At 44.5% G+C, this 19500-nt stretch overlaps 1 protein-coding gene across 1 annotated transcript in view; it reads right to left on the bottom strand.

Annotated features, from left to right (window-relative positions):
- The window catches only part of SNX3 (sorting nexin 3), a 33791-nt gene extending 15014 nt beyond the window's left edge, over positions 1 to 18777 (bottom strand). Inside the window, exon 1 of the mRNA XM_038397616.2 lies at positions 18361 to 18777. Coding sequence (XP_038253544.1) covers positions 18361 to 18522 — 162 coding nt within the window. The 5' untranslated portion in view covers positions 18523 to 18777. The remainder of the gene's footprint in view (positions 1 to 18360) is intronic.
- Positions 18778 to 19500: the final 723 nt, after the last annotated feature.

Raw genomic sequence — 19500 nt, forward strand, 5'->3', positions numbered from 1 at the left:
TGAAAAATTTGGACTGCAGTCAGGATCCTCTGTGGACTGTCTAGGGTCCTTCTGCTGCAGCGCATGGGTTTTCTTCTTAGTTATGGAGCCCCTCTCTCGGCCAGCATGCTTTGACCTTGGTTGATCCTGCAGCTAAGTCAAGCCTCTACTGCTACAAAAGCATTCCTTCTTCTGCCCTAAATTTCCTTTGTGGCTTTGAGAGTCTCAAGTCCCACCACTAACAGCTGAGTCCTTGTGTCATGCATCTGGTAATTTTCCACCTTTCCAAATCCCAGCCCTTTACAGGCAAGCTAGAGGAAATGGCTTCTCCCAGCTGTAGCCAGTCTCCTTAATATAACTATTAACCCAGAGTAGTCATTAAGGGTATCTTCTCTCCACTGTATCTAGCCTGTCAGAGACATGGTTACAGGCTCGTCAGCAATGGTGGATACCAATGTTCCCTCTAATTTTTGACAGGCTGTGTGCGCAAAAAATTTCTTCTGTGCAAATTGTTGTGCTTCTATGCAAGTGTGCGCGTGTGATGTTTCGCTATGTGCGTAGGGTTTAGGATCTGTGCGAGTGTGCACACACGCATAGCTTAGAGCAAACAGCGGTGGATACACAGGTATACAGATATTCCACGATTCATTTTCTTATGAAAATTGCTGTATCACAATGAAGCCAGAATTCATTAATTCTATAGACCAATTCCACAGAACATCACAGTTTTCTAGAAGAAACTGAAGTTAGCATTCTGGAATATTAGAAGTGTAATCAGATGCTTCTGAAGTGACAATACAGATGCAAAATGCCAGCCCTACAAATTCAGTTTGGAATCAGAGTCCAAATGCATTCTTTCTGGGTCAATCAACAAATATTCTTCAATCTGTCCAGACTTCGAGTCAGGGAGGGAGTTACTAACTGTAATCCAGCTCACTCTTTTACAGCAATGTTGGCTCTGCAAGACTACGGCCACATCTTTAGTTCTTGTTAATCAGACAACACAGAGGGAGAAAAACAAAGGCATCTTTGGACTCCAAGTTACTTCAGAACAGAACTGCATCAAGAATTATTCTGCTAAAGATTTTAACCCTCATGATTCTAAAGGAGTCCAGTCTATTTTGGTTGGATCCATCTACTTTGAGAAAGACACCATCAGAGTATCCTGTGTCTGCCACAATGATCAGACTGTTCAAGCCAATGCTTTGTTCCCCCCCCCCCATTAGAAGAGGAAAGCAACAATGGTAAGAATTTATATTTCAACTCATGGAACAAGTTCCATTAAAGAAACTATCACCAATAGAGTTTCAATTTGCATCCATGCAAATCTGCAGTATTTTTGGCCTCTGGAGATCTTTCCTAACCAGCTCCTTGTAGCCCATACCCCCTCCTCTAGCCCATGTTGCTCCAAGGGTGGAGTTTGACCTCAGGGCACAAGGACTCTCCTCCCTCTTGGTAGGAGCTGGAAGCTAAGAGCTATATGATGGGAGATATGGAGGCATCTTTAGAAACAGGTAATTTCAGGAACTTTTTTGCTTGAGTATTTTCCTACTTGCTGATCATATTGGTATGAACATCCACTCTCATAGCCCTGCTGAGCTCTAACTTCCCCCATCCTTCACTCCTATTCATTTGCCCCCTCCCACCTTTGTCCTCCACTAATTCAGGTATCAAACTGTCCTTTGTACATTAACAAAACTGCATTCCTTCCCATAACCTTCATCTACCCTGTATTTAGAGTAAACTTTTGAGGTCAAGGACTGTTGTGAATTCAGAACACTGGATGCCCAGTCCCAATTGGAGCATTTGGAACACATAATTACTTTAGGAGAACTGCAGAACGAATAAGTCACTTACACACAATGAAAGGGCTACAAAATTCAAAGCCACGCATAAAAAAAAAAGACATAATATGCTGTAAGTCATACCTGCTGTATTTTGTTTCAACATAAGCATGAAGAGTGCTTACATTTTTGTTGCAAGAAGGGTTTATGGAAAGCCTATTAAATTTTATTTGTACCACAAACAAAAATCTGATGTTTGATATGGTTGAGCAAACAGAATTTCAAGGGGAATAAATTCATTATAACCAAGATTAGCTACCAGCTACCATCATTTAGTTTCACTCACTCAACAAGGGGTTTAATTTATCAGATTTGTCATTGTTAGCACTTCAGTGCTCTCTCCCATTTCAATCTATTGTGTGTCAGCTATTGCTCCATTCTGCTGGTTTACAGTCAAATGGAATTTACTAAAATCCTATTCTCCAACAGATTAATACTGCTCAGAAACATTTCCCTAGCAGCATATGACAAGTAGGAAGAGTATAGCTATGAACTGGATTAATGTTTGTTTAGGCCAAGGACAGGTTTGTGGACTTTAAATAATCAATTTCCCCTCTTAAAAAAGCTAGATATCGGCACATGCACTAAACAGTGACTTATTGGCCCACTCCTACAGAGTTCCAAGTACCTGCAACTTCAAGTTCAATGAGAGTTCCAGGTCTCCCACACATCTCAGAACTGGCTCTTGGTTATGAGAAGACAATACTCTGAGCCCAATTTTTCAAGATGCATTAGCTTGGTTGTAAAAAGTTAGCCCTGGGTAATAGCTTTGCCCAGCCCAAGATTTAAGCACTTTAAAAAAAAAAAAAGAATACTTATGTTATGTAAATGAAAAGCTGAATACCAATTTAGAAAGGCTAATCATTAAACTGAAATTTGGCAAACTGTTGCCCATGAATATGGTCTAATCCCCTTCAGGCTTTTAAGCAAAAAACAAACAAAAAAAACGCAAGCCACTAGCCAAGGTTATACATATGGTAAGACAGGTAGGAGTTGAATTTAGAGGGTTAATCATTTAGCCTGTAAATAGAAGTTTATTATGGAAGTAAAGGTAATCAAGCTTTAGATGGTTTTTAGAAAGTATTTAAAATTACTCAATTGATCTGAAGAAGCCCTTCCACAGCAGCCACTCACATTCCTATTACCAGTATGCATTTTGAAAATGTTCATGCAAAAGACATTAAGACAATCTGTATAGTGTTTAGGTTACTTTAGAGGAAGGAAAGCTGAAGCTGACATTCCATCTGTACATCATTCTGCATGCTCTGGCAGCTCACCCACACACTTGCATGAGTTAGATACTTAACAGTAATTTTGCATTTCCTTCAGTATGGGACAGTTTTATTCAAAGTAAAAGCTATCTGCAAATAGAACTCCTCAAAAACATTGCAGTACTTGTCCCCCTGCGTACACTCTCCTCTTGACAGCCAGGAGCATTGAACTACCCTGTTGCCATAACACCTCTTTGGATGCAGTCTTTTGAAGTAAGCTATAGTAGGTCTTCATAAAAATGCACCAAGCTTAAATGCAATTAATTTTCAAAAAGATTTTATTGCATTTTATGGAAAAAACACAAGTGAATCAGCACTTTGAATTCAGACCTGTAAAAACTAAATAGAACATTGTCTTCAACAACGAAAAGAGCCTCCCATCGTCCCCCAATAAAACATGCATCATCCCAGTGGAGCTCTGACTCTGTAAAGCAGTAACATTCAGGCCTGGAGTTGTGATCCTTTATTACCTTCTGCCAGCCAACTGGAAAATTGAGGGCTTTAACATAAAGCCCATTCATTGTTATGGCAGACATCTAGTGAATATTTTGACATTACCAGAGTTCTGAAGTAGGAAGGCAAAGCTAGCAAGTTATTAAATCAAATTCAGAAGCTACAGTAAAAGGTCTCCCTTGGGAAAAAAAAAAACAAAACAAAAACTCAAGAGTAGATTGACTGTTATTCAAAATCCAGGAGTTCCCCCCCTACTGTCCAAGATGTTTAGATCTGCCCCTACACTTGAGTTACCTTACACAATATGCTCCCCTGGAAAAGAAAGTCTTGCATTTGGATTCCAAAATACAGTTAGATACAAGTACAGTAAAGGCATGCAAGACTATTCAATACTTTTTGGAACACGCTCTTGCTCATTCTGAGATAGTGTTATATACACACACACACACACACACACACACACACACACACACCTACATCACACCATCCTCTTCTTCCCCTGTATTGGCACTTAATGGGATATAAAGAGAAGCGATAAGTCAGACAAGAACTTTTTTTTTTTTTTTTTTTTTTTTTAAACAGTGCTGTAGTCTTACAAAGACATTCCTATATTGAAAGCATTTTGTTTTAATTAAAAGGTCAAATATGGAGTTCAACTTTATAAGAATATATTCTGTGAATACACCCACTAACGTTACTATTGAATTTCATACTTCAAGCTATGCACATTGGACTAGGGCTCGAAAAAACCCAACGCCTGATTGTCAGGGTAAGTTTTCAACTTGCCATTGATGACTTAAGCTACTTGCTATCAATTTCTGCAGAACTGAGACTCCCTTAAGATAAGCTTCTAGTCCACCTGGTTGCAGAATAAACCTTACAAATGCACTGTTGTCTTTAAGACTGTAGATTACTTCAGTGCCCATGGTGCTGCTCTGAGCTTTAAACACCAACAGAACACTGACTTAGATTAGAACTTTGTTGAGAGTGTACTCTAAGAATTGTCAGTTTAACTTTATTTAGGAGCAGCAGAGTGATCAGCAGAGCCAGGCACTGATGTATTCACAGAGGTCAGAAAGGAGGCTCAGTGAAGTAAAATAGAACTCTAGAGGAGAAAAACTGTTCTCACAGATGATTTCATTTTATCAAATAGCTTCTCCCCAGAAACTGAAGGATGGAGATGGAAGCCCACCTAGAAGGTAGAAGGGATAGTCCTCTGTTAGAGGTCCTACCACTTCCCTCTGACAGATGAGAATTCTGTGCAAGCCTATAGCAAGTGGGTTTGGCTTCTGGAAGTTTTTCCTCAGCCCTGGATAAGTATCAAAAGCATATAAGCTGGTCCTAACGATGCTGCCACAAAAGCAGTTATGCCGCTTTTATAGCATAGTTACACACGACCCACCAAGCCAAGAAGTCATTCTCCATATCCAATATGCATGGATTGAAGTCTCCCCTCACAAGCTGCCTCTATTCCACACAGGAAAGAGTTAGCAACACTAGCTTCAGAAGAGAAGGCTTGAGTATCTATACATTATACCCATCTCGTTCCTATTTTAGTTTGTCCTTTGCTTACATCAGCTCCCCAAATTTGAAAACAACAAACTTTTATAGCAGCTATTTGTATATAGTTTGGTATGTTTTGGGAGCACCATTGTGTGCAGTAAAAGAGGAACAAACTCTACTCTATTTTTCTGGTGCAAGTCAAACATCTGAGGGCAGAATTCAGTCCATCAACTCTACATTTACTCTTATTGCCTCATTCCAAGTTTGTTTTTCCTCTAAAATACACAATTGTCACCAATGCACAATTACATGAGGCAAATATAAATTGAAATAGCAAGAGCTTTCAGGAGATCCAAAGACTGAAAGGACATCATCATCACTTATGTCACAAGGGAGCAGCAGTTTGCATCTCCAGCAGTCTAAACCAAGACATGCTTTATTCTCAATAATGCTCAAACAATATATGCTTTCACACAGCTGCCCATTGCTGTTAAATATGAAGCTAGAGCACTGGTTGCAGGTTATGAACTATACAATGTTTTATGCCAGTCAGTCATAGACAGGTCAGAAATTTTCATATGCCTTTACTGAATTCAAGATAAACCTACAAACATAGCTGAACATTTCAGATACTCAGATTCCTAACTAGAGTTAGAGAAACTATATTAGTGTAAAAGTTACTTGGTATTCATAAACACTTAGTTTTTAAAAATTTTAAGAGATTACCCTTCGGGGCAGCTCCTGTGGCTCCCATCCTACGAGGCTGGTCCTGGCTCACTACTCTGGGCATCGTGACATGGCACAAGTGGTTGCAGCACCACTCAAAGTTGGCCTGGCTGAGCGATTGCCAGGCTGAATCTGTGTGAACTGTGCCATGAACGCATGCGCCAGGTGGCAATGCCCAGAGTGGTGAGCCAGGCCCAGCCTGCAAGGCGAGTATTAAAATCATAGACACAGATAAGATATGGACAAATGGGAAAATCATGGTATCCATGACATTTCCCTACCCCACATCATGACACTGCTGCAGTCCTAGCTAGGACATCTGATATTACAAGGCTTCCTTATTTTCTATAAGATGTTCTGAGTTTCGGGAAAGAAATATGACAGTATGAAATTTGAGCTGACAAGAATGTTTTTGGCAAGCCTCCTCTAAAATAAGGAGAGATCTGAAGTATTTTGGTATCACATGCCTACTTACCCTCACAAATGTAACAATGATTAATTTTACTAAGTTCTAATCAGTATGGCACAGAACATTAGGAGTAGAAAACTGCATTTTACATACAAAGTAGAAGTATTTATGTGAACACAAAAAACCATTAAGACCTGCATTAACTGGTGTAAACCAAATCAATCAATATAATGATAGAGCACATAGAAGGGCATTGAAGAAGTGCGATTCAACTAAAAGTTTGGAATGCCTGGATTTTATATTATGCTGAATATGGACAATACTTCAATATCCTAATTTTTAATGCAGGTAGTAATTTAGATATTTTCCTAATGAAGACTCCTCATACTCAAACCATTTAGAAATGAATGGATGGGCATATTTTGTCCGCTTCCTGTTGTCCTGAAACAAGGAGTTACTATTTCTTAAACCACTTCCCCTTTTAGAAGTTGACATTCTAATTACTTCTCCTAAGCTAGTATCCTATAATGCATTTCCAGTTCTGCACTTGCCTTTCAACAGCATGTTTGTAACAAGTTTAGGAGAGAGTTGTGAATGCAGTTGTATTGAAAGTTTTACAACTTTACTTACAAGTAAAAAGCTATAGAAGACAGGAAATAAAAGGAAGTCACACAATTTCAAAAAACAGGTACTAAATTTGTTCCTCCTGTGCTAATCGGTGTTTTTGAAAAGCCTACAAAAAGGGTAAACCATCACCACCACCACAGCTGATTGTGTTAACATTTTGCTTTCCTCTTTCACACACACATTAAAAAAAGGAGTAACTTAACTAGAATTAAAGACAACATTCTTAACCCTGATCTACACTAGGAGTTGAGGTCAAATTTAGCAGCATAAAATAGATTTAAACCCTGCACCCGTCCACATGACGAAGCCCTTTCTTTTGACTTAAAGGGCTCTTAAAATCGATTTCCTGACTCCACCCCCAACAAGGGGATTAGCACTGAAATCGGCCTTGCTGTGTCAAATTTGGGGTACTGTGGACACAATTAGATGACATTGGCCTCCGTGAGCTATCCCAGAGTGCTCCATTGTGACCGCTCTGGACGGCGCTCTCAACTCGGATGCACTGGCCAGGTAGACAGCAAAAGGCCCTCAAACTTTTGAATTTCAATTTCCTGTTTGGACAGTGTGGCAAGCTGCAGGTGACCATGCAGAGCTCATCAGCAGAGGTGACCATGATGGAGTCCCAGAATTGCAAAAGAGCTCCAGCATGGACTGAATGGGAGGTACTGGATCTGATTGCTGTATGGGGAGAGGAAACCATGCTATCAGAACTACGTTCCAGTTTTTGAAATGCCAAAACATGTGTCAAAATCTCCAAGGGCATGAAGGACAGAGGCCATAACAGGGACCCGAAGCAGTGCCGTGTGAAACTTAAGGAGCTGAGGCAAGCCTACCAGAAAAAACAGAGAGGCGAATGGCCGCTCTGGGTCAGAGTCCAAAACATGCCGCTTCTATGATGAGCTGCATGCCATTTTAGGGGGTTCAGCCACCACTACCCCAGCCATGATGTTTGACTCCTTCAATGGAGATGGAGGCAACAAGGAAGCAGGTTTTGGGGACAAGGAAGATGATGATGAGGTTGTAGATTGCTTGCTTGCTGTGAGCCGAGAAACTGGTTTTCCCTGAAAGCCAGGAACTGTTTCTCATGTTGGACCTAGAGCCAGTACCCCCTGAACCCACTCAAGGCTGCTTCCTGGACCTGCCAGGCAGAGAAGGGACCTCTGGTGAGCATACCTTTTAAAATGCTATACATGGTTTAAAAGCAAGCATGATTAATGATTTGCCCTGGCATTCGCGGCTCTCCTGGATGTACTCCCAAAGCCTTTGCAAAAGGTTTCTGGGGAGGGCAGCCTTATTCCATCCACCATGGTAGGACACTTTACCACTCCAGGCCAGTAGCACGTACTTGGGAATCATTGTAGAGCAAAGCATTGCAGTGTATGTTTGCTGGCGTTCAAACATCTGTTCTTTATCTCTGTGTTATCCTCAGGAGAGTGATACATCATTCATGGTCACCTGGTTGAAATAGGGTGTTTTTCTTAAGGGGACATTCAGAGGTGCCCATTCCTGCTGGGCTGTTTGCCTGTGGCTGAACAGAAATGTTCCCCACCGTTAGCCTTGGGGAGGGTGGAGGGACTAGCCATGCGCTGGGCAGGAGGCAAAATGTGACCTTGGAACGAAAGCACATGTGCTATGTATGTAATGTTAACAGCAAGGTTTACTGTGAAAGAGTGTACCCATTGTTCTATACAAATGGGTCTTTAGATACCACTGTCCCTTTTTTTTTCCCCTCCACCAGCTGCATGTGTTTCAAGGATCTTCTCCTTCCCAGAGGAGAGCGAAGATCAGAAGGTGAAAAAACAAAAACAAAAACAAACAACCACTCGTGATGAAGTGTTCTGAGCTCATGCTGTCCTCCCACACTGACAGAGCACAGATGAATGCATGGAGGCAGACAATGTCAAAGTGCAGGAAAGCACAAAATGACTTGGAGGAGAGGCGGCGGGCTGAAGCTGAAACGTGGCGGCAGCATGATGAGAGGAGGCAGAATTCAATGCTGAGGCTGCTGGAGGATCAAACTAATATGCTCCAGCGTATGGTTGAGCACAGACCGCCGCTACAGCCCCTGTGTAACCAACCGCCCTCTTCCCCAAGTTCCAAAGCCTCCTCACCCAGACACCCAAGAACGCGGTGGGGAGGGGGCTCTGGCCACCCAGCCACTCCACCCCAGAGGATTGCCCAAGCAACAGAAGGCTGGCATTCAATAAGGTTTAAACTTTTAAAATGCTGTGTGGCCTTGTCCTTCCCTCCTCCACCACCCCTCCTGGGCTACCTTGGTAGTTATCCCCCTATTTGTGCGACGAATTAATTAAGAATGCATGAATGTGAAGCATCAGTGACTTTATTGCCTCTGCAAGCAGTGATTAGCTTACAGGGAAGTAAAGTGAACCAAGGGGTGGGGGGTTTCATCAGGAGAAAAACAGAACTGTCACACCGTAGCCTGGCAAGTCATGAAACTGGTTTTCAAAGCTTCTCTGATGCGCACCGCACCCTCCTGTGCTCTTTAACTGCCCTGGTGTCTGGCTATGCGTAACCAGCAGCCAGGTGATTTGCCTCAACCTCCCACCATAAACATCTCCCCCTTGCTCTCAGATATTGTGGAGCGCACAGCAAGCAGTAATAACAGTGGGAATATTGGTTTCGCTGAGGTCTAACCGAGTCAGTAAACTGCGCCAGTGTACTTTTAAATGTCCAAATGCACATTCTACCACCTTTCTGCACTTGTTCAGCCTGTAGTTGAACAGCTCCTGACTACTGTCCAGGCTGCCTGTGTATGGCTTCATGAGCCATGGCATTAAGGGGTAGGCTGGGTCCCCAAAGATAACTATAGGCATTTCAACATCCCCAACAGTTATTTTCTGGTCTGGGAATAAAATCCCTTCCTGCAGCTTTTGAAATAGACTAGAGTTCCTGAAGATGCGAGCGTCATGTACTTTTCCTGGCCATCCCACATTGATGTTGGTGAAACATCCCTTGTGATCCACCAGTGCTTGCTACACTATTGAAAAGTACCCCTTGCGGTTTATGTACTCGCCGGCTTGGTGCTCCGGTGCCAAAATAGGGATATGGGTTCTGTCTGTGGCCCCACCACAGTTAGGGAATCCCATTGCAGCAAAGCCATCCACTATGACCTGCACATTTCCCAGGGTCACTACTTTTGGTATCAGCAGATCTTTGATTGTGTTGGCTACTTGCATCACAGCAGCCCCCACAGTAGATTTGCCCACTCCAAATTGATTCCCAACTGACTGGTAGCTGTCTGGCATTGCAAGCTTCCACAGGGCTATTGCCACTCGCTTCTCAACTGTGAAGGCTGCTCTCATCTTGGTATTCTTGTGCTTCAGGGCAAGGGAAAGCAAGTCAAAGTTCCATGAAAGTGCCCTTACACAGGCAAAAGTTTCACAGCTACTGGGAATCATCCCACACCTGCAACACTATGCGATCCCACCAGTCTATGCTTGTTTCCAGAGCTCAGAATCGGCATTCCACTGCATGAACCTGCCCCATTAGCACCATGATGCCCGCATTGCCAGGGCCTGTGCTTTGAGAGAAGTCTGTGTCCGTGTCCTCATCACTCTTGTCACCATGCTGATGTTACCTACTCACCCAGTTTCACCATGCCAGGTTCTGGTGCTGCATATACTGCTGGATAACGCATGTGGTGTTTAATGTTCTCCTAATTGCCAAAGTGATCTGAGCGGGCTCCATGCTTGCCGTGGTATGGCTTCTGCATAGAGAAGGCATGGAATGATTGTCTGCCGTTGCCCTGACGGAGGGAGAGGTGACTGACTACATGGCTTACAGGGAATTAAAATCAACAAAAGGAGTGGCTTTGTGAGAAACTGAATGGCCCCCTCAAGGATAGAACTCAAAACTGGGTTTAGCAGGCCGTTGATTTCATGGAGGGAGGGAGGAGAAAATGAATACAAAACAAATCTGGTCTATTTCTTATTTTGAACCGCTTCATCTATCTTTATATATCTTGCTGGCAGCAGACTGTGCAGTACAACTGCTAGCCATAGTCATCTCCTGGGTGCTCAGCAGAAGATGGTGCAGTATGACTGCTGGCCATCATCTTCTGCTGGCTGCTGATTAAAAGACAGTGCACTGCTGGTAGGACTCAATCTCCATGAGACAAAACTTAAAAGGGAAATGACCTGGCTGAGTCACTCCCATGTTTGCCCAGGCGCCCCGACCTCATTGAGGTCAGTTAAAGAGCACCCAGGACTACGTCGACGACGGCTACCAGTCATACTGCACTGTCTGCTGCCAAAAGGCAATAAACTGCTGCTGTGTAGCAATGCAGTACCATGTCTGCCAGCACCCAGGAGACATACAGTGACAGTTAGTTGAGCGGGCTCCATGCTTGCCATGGTATGGCATCTGCACAGGTAACTCGAGAAAAAAAGGCGCAAAACGATTGTCTGCCCTTGCTTTCACGGAAGGAGGGAGGGAAGGGGGGCCTGACAATATGTACCCAGAACCACCCGCGACAATGTTTTAGCCCCATCAGGCACTGGGATTTCTACCCAGAATTCAAATGGGCAGCAGAGACTGTGGGATAGCTACCCGCAGTGCAAAGCTCCGGAAGTCGACAGTTGCCTCAGTACTGTGGACACACTCTGCTGACTTAGATGCACTTAGAGCATTTGGGGGGGGGGGGCAATTGACTGTCTAAAAACTTTCTACAAATCCGACTTCTATAAATTCGACCTAATTTTGTAGTGTAGATGTACCCTTACAGCATGAAACATTCCTTGTACAAGTATAACTGAGTTCTCTAATTCTCGGATACAATCTCTTGCAGAGAATCTGTACTTTACTATAAAGGCTAGACAACACTACTGCTTAGTTATGAAAGAACTCAGTTACATTACAATTCTATATTTCATAGAGCAGATCCCCAAAATATTGTTCAAACTATTGACATATTACATGTACCAACATATTTAATCCTCCTGACAAGTCTACAACGTAAACTCTTCTTGCCTAAGTCATTTGCAAAAATGGAAGTACTGGAAGCTGAATCATTGTCTCAATATATTTAGACTAGGGGGTCTGGACCCCTCAGGGGGTCACAAGGTTACTACATGGGGGGGGTCATGCATGAGCTGTCAGCCTCCATCCCAAACCCTGCTTTGCATCCAGCATTTATAATGGTGTTAAATATATATTAAAAAAAGTGTGTTTAATTTATAGGGGGGAGGGGGTCTCACACTCAGAGGCTTGCTATTTGAAAGGCGTCACCAGTACAAAAGTTTGAGAACCACTGGTTTAGACCATACCATAGGTGGTCAATTTCCAATAAGTTTATTTTTCTAAAAAAGCCTACGCTTTAAAAAAAAAGTACAGATTATTATCCACTTTAAGTCAATTGACAATGGGACCTATGCCCTTTTAAATATTTTACCCAACATCAAGTGGTACGATTCAACAGGAGTCTGAACGCAGATTGCTCATGAAGAAACATCCTGAGCCATTGGTTAAGCATTCACAAATTCAAAGCTAAAGTGCTCAACTAGCTGTATACATCATATCAGCACACTCATTAAAAGACATGTGCTTCAAGTATAGTCAATTATTTTCCAGTTTGGATTTCGGGGGGAGGAGGGGGGAAAAGACCGAAATGCTGCAAGAATATAACAAATATGAAATTCTACCACTTATTCGCCTCCAAGGTCATGGTCAGAGCAACTGAAATGTTAAAAGTGGATAAAGTGAAAGGCTGTTATGGAGTTGTCTAGTCACAAAAAACCATGAATGAGAACTTACAAATAAAACTGTTAGCTGACAAGTGTTTGCAGACAGTTCCTTTTTTAATCTGTAGATGCTGGAGGAATTTATTCTAGGCTTTAGGAAACATTTGAAGTTAATATTGGCAAGTGGGGTGATTAATGCATAATGACTTAAGTATCAGAAGTTTAAGCTTGCTAGAAATAACTTCATCCTTCCAACTGAAATTCAGCCACCAACTTTTTAGCTAGCTAAGTGAGAAGCATTTTAAAAACGAGGACAAACGATATAACTGCATTGCCTCTGTCTGAGGGGTTGGAGCAAAACACCTGCAAGATCTCCATCATGCATTCACAACTACAATACCCACCTGCTGAAGTGAAGAAACAGATTGACAGAGCCAGAAGAGTACCCAGAAGTCACCTACTAAAGGACAGGCCCAACAAAGAAAATAACAGAACGCCACTAGCCATCACCTTCAGCCCCCAACTAAAACCTCTCCAGCGTATCATCAAGGATCTACAACCTATCCTGAAGGACGACCCATCACTCTCACAGATCTTGGGAGACAACCCCCCAACCTGAAGCAAATACTCACGAGCAACCACACACCACACAACAGAACCACTAACCCAGGAACCTATCCTTGCAACAAAGTCCGTTGCCAATTCTGTCCACATATCTATTCAGGGGATACCATCATAGGGCCTAATCACATCAGCCACACTATCAGAGGCTCGTTCACCTGCGCATCTACCAATGTGATATATGCCATCATGTGCCAGCAATGCCCCTCTGCCATGTACATTGGCCATACTGGACAGTCTCTACGTAAAAGAATAAATGGACACAAATCAGACGTCAAGAGTTATAACATTCAAAAACTAGTCAGAGAATACTTCAATCTCTCCAGTCACTCGATTACAGACCTGAGAGTGGCTATCCTTCAACAAAAAAAAAAAAGCTTCAAAAGCTTCCAAGGAGAGACTGCTGAATTGGAATTAATTTGCAAACTGGATACAATTAACTTAGGCTTGAATAGAGACTGGGAGTGGATGGGTCATTACACAAATTAAACCTATTTCCCCATGTTATTTCTCCCCCCCACTCCACCCCCCCCCCAGTTCCTCAGATGTGCTTGTTAACTGCTAGAAATGGCCACCTTGATTATCACCATGAAAGGTTTTCCTCCCCCCCCCCTTCCTGCTGGTAATAGCTCATCTTAAGTGATCACTCTCCTTTCAGCGTGTATGATAAAAATCCATTGTTTCATGTTCTCTGTGTGTGTGTGTGTGTGTGTGTGTGTGTGTGTGTGTGTGTGTGTGTGTGTGTGTGTGTGTGTGTGTGTGTGTGTGTGTGTGTGTGTGTGTGTGTGTGTGTGTGTGTGTGTGTGTGTGTGTAAATCTCCCCACTGTATTTTCCACCGAATGCATCCGATAAAGTGAGCTGTAGCTCACTAAAGCATATGCACAAATAAATTTGTTAGTCTCTAAGGTGCCATAAGTACTCCTTTTCTTTTTGTGTAGAACCAAGTAGTCATATCAAACACTGCCAACCAAGGCTTCCAAGCTCTCAGATGAAGTGTAGTTCAGGAGTAATTTTAACCTTGGATTCCAAACTCTAAGAGGGGCCTACTGTAGATAAGCTTTAAAAACCTCAAAAACTACTATATCAGGTCTCATCTGCTGACTGGCAGCAAGCTCTCTTGTATGCCTATGGAGAATTAAGCCATCAGCTTCTGCTTAATTAAAGCTTTCATTTAAAGTTAAAGTTTCTTGTCATTGTTTGTGAAGATCTTTTACATGCATTTAACACTTGCAAGGTTGACAATGTTATCTTCCTCTGTCTAAAGACTGGCAACTCCAGTGTCACCATTGCTGCTTACCCAAACAGCAGCTGAGTAAAATTGAGAGAAATGGTTAGTTTCACTTCTAATTATAACCCTGAGGGTCTTAGTGAAGCCATCAAGAACAGCTTCAAGCAGCAACCTGGAGTTATTCACAAGAGAGGATTTCTCTCCCACCCCAGGGGTGGGGGGGAAAGACTGGGGAGGAGTACAGTAGCACAGGTTTATTCCTCCACCTCCCTAACAGTAGACAGGAGGCTATGGAGGGGAAGGACTAGACAAGGCTCTTTTTACCACCCAGCATCTAGAGGGGGTAGAGCTCCACATGACACACACTAGCCATTTACTACTCAAACAGTTATAAGCAACTGAGCCCAAAAAACAGTCTAGCAACAACACTCCAGTAAAACTCCCAGCATTCTCCCTTTCCCTCTCCACCAAAACCAGCAGAAGGCTGGGTTTAGGAGAACACTGCCACTGGGCCTTGCGAGAGGGACCCATTCCACCCCTCCTGTAAATAATTTTAGGCTACCAGCTAGTCAGTTTTAAGTCTTGCACTACATCAATATTGTAGGCAAAAATCTACCTCCCATCAACTTCACTAGTGCCAGGATTTTACCACAAGTGTATGTTAGCCAATCCAAGTCAAGTGAGACCAATGTTTTAACGTATAGTTCTGAGTCAAAGGGAGCAAGGAGGGTATTCCATAGAAGAATAAGTAATGAGATACTTCCAAACTCATAGGCATTTCAGAATTTAGGCTCTAGTACCATTAAAATCCAATTTAGAAAGTGTAGTAGAGATGCAGAATACACACTAGATAACTGAAGTATCAAATTCTGTTTCTCCCTACTCAGTTTTATACACACCATTCGTCATTAAAGATAAATTGCAAGTTAAATGTAAGTTCAAGATTCAATATTTTGCTCATATGTCAAGGTGGGCATCATTTTCAGTTAGCATATTTCTGCGTGGGATTTGTTAAGTAATTCAGAAGATTAAGAACATATCATGTAAGTTTACTTCAGCCCGTTATTTTGACAGTACAAGTAGAGAAACTTTTAGACGCTTGGTTTGGTAATATATTTCAGTTTGATATTACATTACTGTGCAATTCAACTGTTCCATTTACTAGAGCAGGGATGGGCAAATCTTTTGGCCAGAGGTCCATATCTGGGTATGGAATTTGTATGGCAGGCCATGAATGCTCACAAAATTGGGGGCTGTGGTGCAGGAGGGGATGAGGGCTCCGACTGGGGGTGTTGGTTCTGGGGTGGGGCCAGAAATGAGGAGTTCAGGGTGCAGGAGGGTACTCCGGGTTGGGACTGAGGAGTTCGGAGGGCAGGAGGGGGATCGGGGCAAGGTGTCAGGGCATGGGAGGGTCTCAGGGTGTGGGCTCCAGGTGGTGCTTACTTCAAGCAGCTCTCAGAAGCAGCAGCAGGTCCCCTCTCCAGCTCCTATGTGGAGGTGCGGCCAGGTGGCTCTGCACACTGCCCTGTCTGCAGGTGCCACCCCTGCAGCTCCCATTGGCCACAGTTCCCAGCCAGTGGGAGCTGCAGGAGCAGCACTTGGGGTGAGGACAGCATGTGGAGCCCCATGGCTACCCCTATGCATAGGAGCTGGAGAAGGGACATGCCACTGCTTCCAGGAGCCACACAGAGTGGGGAAAGCCCCTGACCGCACTCCTCGGCTAGAGCACCAGAGCAGGGCAAGTCCCAGAACCCAGTTCCTGGCAGGAGCTCGAGGGCTGGATGCAGCCCTCAGCTGCAGTTTGCCCACTCCTGTACTAGAGCAGCAGCAAAAAAAAAAATCTGAGTAGCATCCACCTACATTAACACTTTACAAGATGTCATAAAAATAAAAAGGGTAACCACCTGTCTGTATATAGTGCTATAAAATCCTCCCAGGCCAGAGGCAAAACCCTTTCACCTGTAAAGATAACCTCACTGGCACCTGACCAAAATGATCAATGAGACGACAAGATACTTTCAAATGGGGGGGGGAGGGGGAAGGAGGGAGAGAACAGAGGGTCTGTCTGTGTGATGCTTTTGCCGGGAACAGATCAAGAATGCAGTCTCAGAACTTCTGTTAGTAAGTAATCTAGCTAGAAATGCGAGAGATTTCCTTTTGTTTAATGGCTGGTAAAATAAACTCTGCTGAATGGAATGTATATTTCTGCTTTTGTGTCTTTTTGTAACTTAAGGTATTGCCTAGAGGGATTCTCTAGGTTTTGAAATTGATTACCCTGTAAGGTATTTATCATCCTGATTTTACAGAGGTGACTCATCTTTTCTTTAATTAAAATTCTCCTAAGAACCTGATTGTTTTTCATTGTTCTTAAGATCCAAGGGTTTGGGTCTGTTTTCGCCTGTACAAATTGGTGAGGATTTTTATCAACCTTCCCCAGGAAAGGGGGTATAGGGCTTGGGGAAAGACATCTCCAAGTGGGCTCTTTCCCTGTTCTTTGTTTAACACACTTGGTGGTGGCAGCATAGGGTTCAAGGACAAGGCAAAGTTTGTACCTTGGGGAAGTTTTTAACCTAAGTTGGTAAGAATAAGCTTAGGGGGTCTTTCATGCAGGTCCCCACATCTGTACCCTAGAGTCAGAGTGGGGAAGGAACTTTGACACAAGATAACATTTTTTTTATTTACAAATTCTCTTCATTGTCTTAGTCAAGAGCAAAAAAGCCAGTTGCAGTTTTATTTAGAGTATTTTATTTCCATCAATAAGCCTGTATCCAGCTCGCTCTTCCCCCCCGCTCCCCCCAAAAAAGGTTAGCGCCTTTGCTTTGCATAAGGATGGGATCCATTATCACACAGCTCTCATATGCCTCTCAGGAGTAGTTTATAATCTAAAATAAATTCCCATGCTTCTACTGGCTGAGCCCCATTACACCAATGCAACATATTCAGTCATTACTATCCACCCTGGCAAACAGACACCTACAAGATATCCATACGCATGTGTTAGCCAGGAAGATTACTTAAGGCCTGAGCTCCAGTTTCAATAGCCTGAGAAACTGTTGACAGACACCCAGCTATATAGCAGAAGCTGCTTGTCTTAAAAAATAAAAATAAAAATGTGATTTTTATGTTTTGCACATCTTCCTTAAAGCAAACCTGTCACTTCTCACTAAAGAGACAAGGTGGGTGAAGTAATATTGTTTATTGGACTAGCTTCTGTTGACGAGAGAACTACAAGCCTTGGAGCGACACAGAGCTGAAGAGCTCTAGGGAAACTCGAAAGCGTCTCTCTCTCTCTCATCAACAGAAGTTGGTCCAATAAAAGATATTCCCTCCCCCACATATCCCAGGACCACCACAGCTACAACACCGCAAAGTTGTCACAAACACAACTAAGACCCCTCTGCGGCGCACACCAACTAGCCGGAGAGTTAGATAAGCTGAGCCATACAAAGGCCATCATCAAGCTTTCCCCAGTCCTCCAAGGCAGACTGGCTCACATGGGAGCCAAGCCCCACGCTGGTCTCTCAGTGCCGCCCGCACAAGAGTGGGGTGGGCGGGAAAGGAGATTCGAGTGTCCCCCTTAGGGCAGGTTTACACTACAGGTTAGGCAGAGTTTTAACAGCTGGTGCGAACACCGTGGAACAGGGGCGGTTTGAGGCGCCAATCTAGGCAGCATCACCTCGGCTGCTCAGGCAGGGCTCGTAGCCAGGCCCTAGGCCCGCCAGCACGGGCCCTCCCAACCGCAAGACGGTGAAAGTGAGACACGGCGCTGCCGGGGGGGGGGGGGCAGCACGGCCCAGCCCCCCGCCGTGTCACGGTTACGGCCCAGAGGGGCTGGGGAGAAGGTCCCAGCCTGGAGTGGGAGGGAGCAGAGAAGACGTTACCTCACCCCCACGGCGGGGGAGGGGGGAGACGCAACCCTGGCGAGGGGTCCGTTGGGTGGCAGCAAGAGGACCCCCGCTCGCTGGCAGCCCCAGGACACCGACCCTCCCCCCCCCTCACCTTGACCCTGATCTCGTAGGTGGTGAAGCGGCCCCGGCCGACCCCCACGGTCTGCGGGTTGCTCACGTCGATCTCGAGGAAGTTGCTGGGCGGCCCGTAGGCGTCGTTCAGATTCTGCGGTTTGCTCATGAGCCGCCTGGTGTCCGCGATGGTCTCAGCCATTTCCCTGCCCGCCCGCGCCGGATCCCCGCCCCTCCCGCACAGACAGCAGGAACGTAGCAAGTTAACCCCACTCGCCCTCTTATTCTCCGGCAAACAGCTGACTCCCCAGCAACGCGCAGCGACCCGGCCGCCGCCCGGCGCGAGCGGATGCGCCCGCCACCCGCGCAAGGAATCCCGGGATTTGTAGTCCTTTCGCTGCCGCCGAACTCGCTCAGAGCTAGCACGGGCAGGGGTGAGAAAACTACAACTCCCATACTGCACCGGGAAAGAGCGCAACAGGCAGGATTCCGAAAAAAATTGTCTTCATGGGCCCGCACGCAGAGGGAAATGGAAAGCAACATGGGGCAGGCCCAGATGAGTACTTGAGGCCTAATAATAGTTATGGGGAAACTGCCAGGAACTTCACTAGCCCTAGGATTGAGTTCATAGTCTCTGCATTTGTGAAGGAGGGGGAGTTGCAGGCTACTCAATCACTTCTCCTCCTTTCTCATTTATAGGTAGAGTTGCCAGGCATCCGGTTTTGGACTGGAACCCTGGGTTGAAAAGGGACCCTGATGGCTTCGGTCAGCACTGCTGATCAGACTGCTAAAAGTCCAGCTGGCTACAGGGGCCGGCTCTGTGCAGATTCTGGAAGCAAGCCATATGTCCTGCTGGCTCCTAGGCGCAGCATCAAACATAAGAACGGCCACACTGGATCAGACCAAAGGTCCATCAATCTATCCCAGGATCCTGTCCTCCAACAGTGGCCAGTACCACGTACTCCAGAGAGAAGGAACAGAACAGGTAATAACCAAGTGATCCATCCCCTGTCTCCCATTCCCAGCTTCTGGCAAACAGAGCCTAGGGACACCATTCCTGGCCATCCTGGCTAACAGCCACTGCTGGACCTATCCTCCATGAATTTATCTAGTTCTTTTTTGAACCCTGTTATAGTGTTGGCCTTCACAACAGACTACAGGCAAGTAGTTCCACAGGTTG

The sequence above is a fragment of the Dermochelys coriacea genome, chromosome 3 (genome assembly GCF_009764565.3).
Source record: "Dermochelys coriacea isolate rDerCor1 chromosome 3, rDerCor1.pri.v4, whole genome shotgun sequence".
In the NCBI taxonomy this organism is placed as follows: domain Eukaryota; kingdom Metazoa; phylum Chordata; order Testudines; family Dermochelyidae; genus Dermochelys; species Dermochelys coriacea.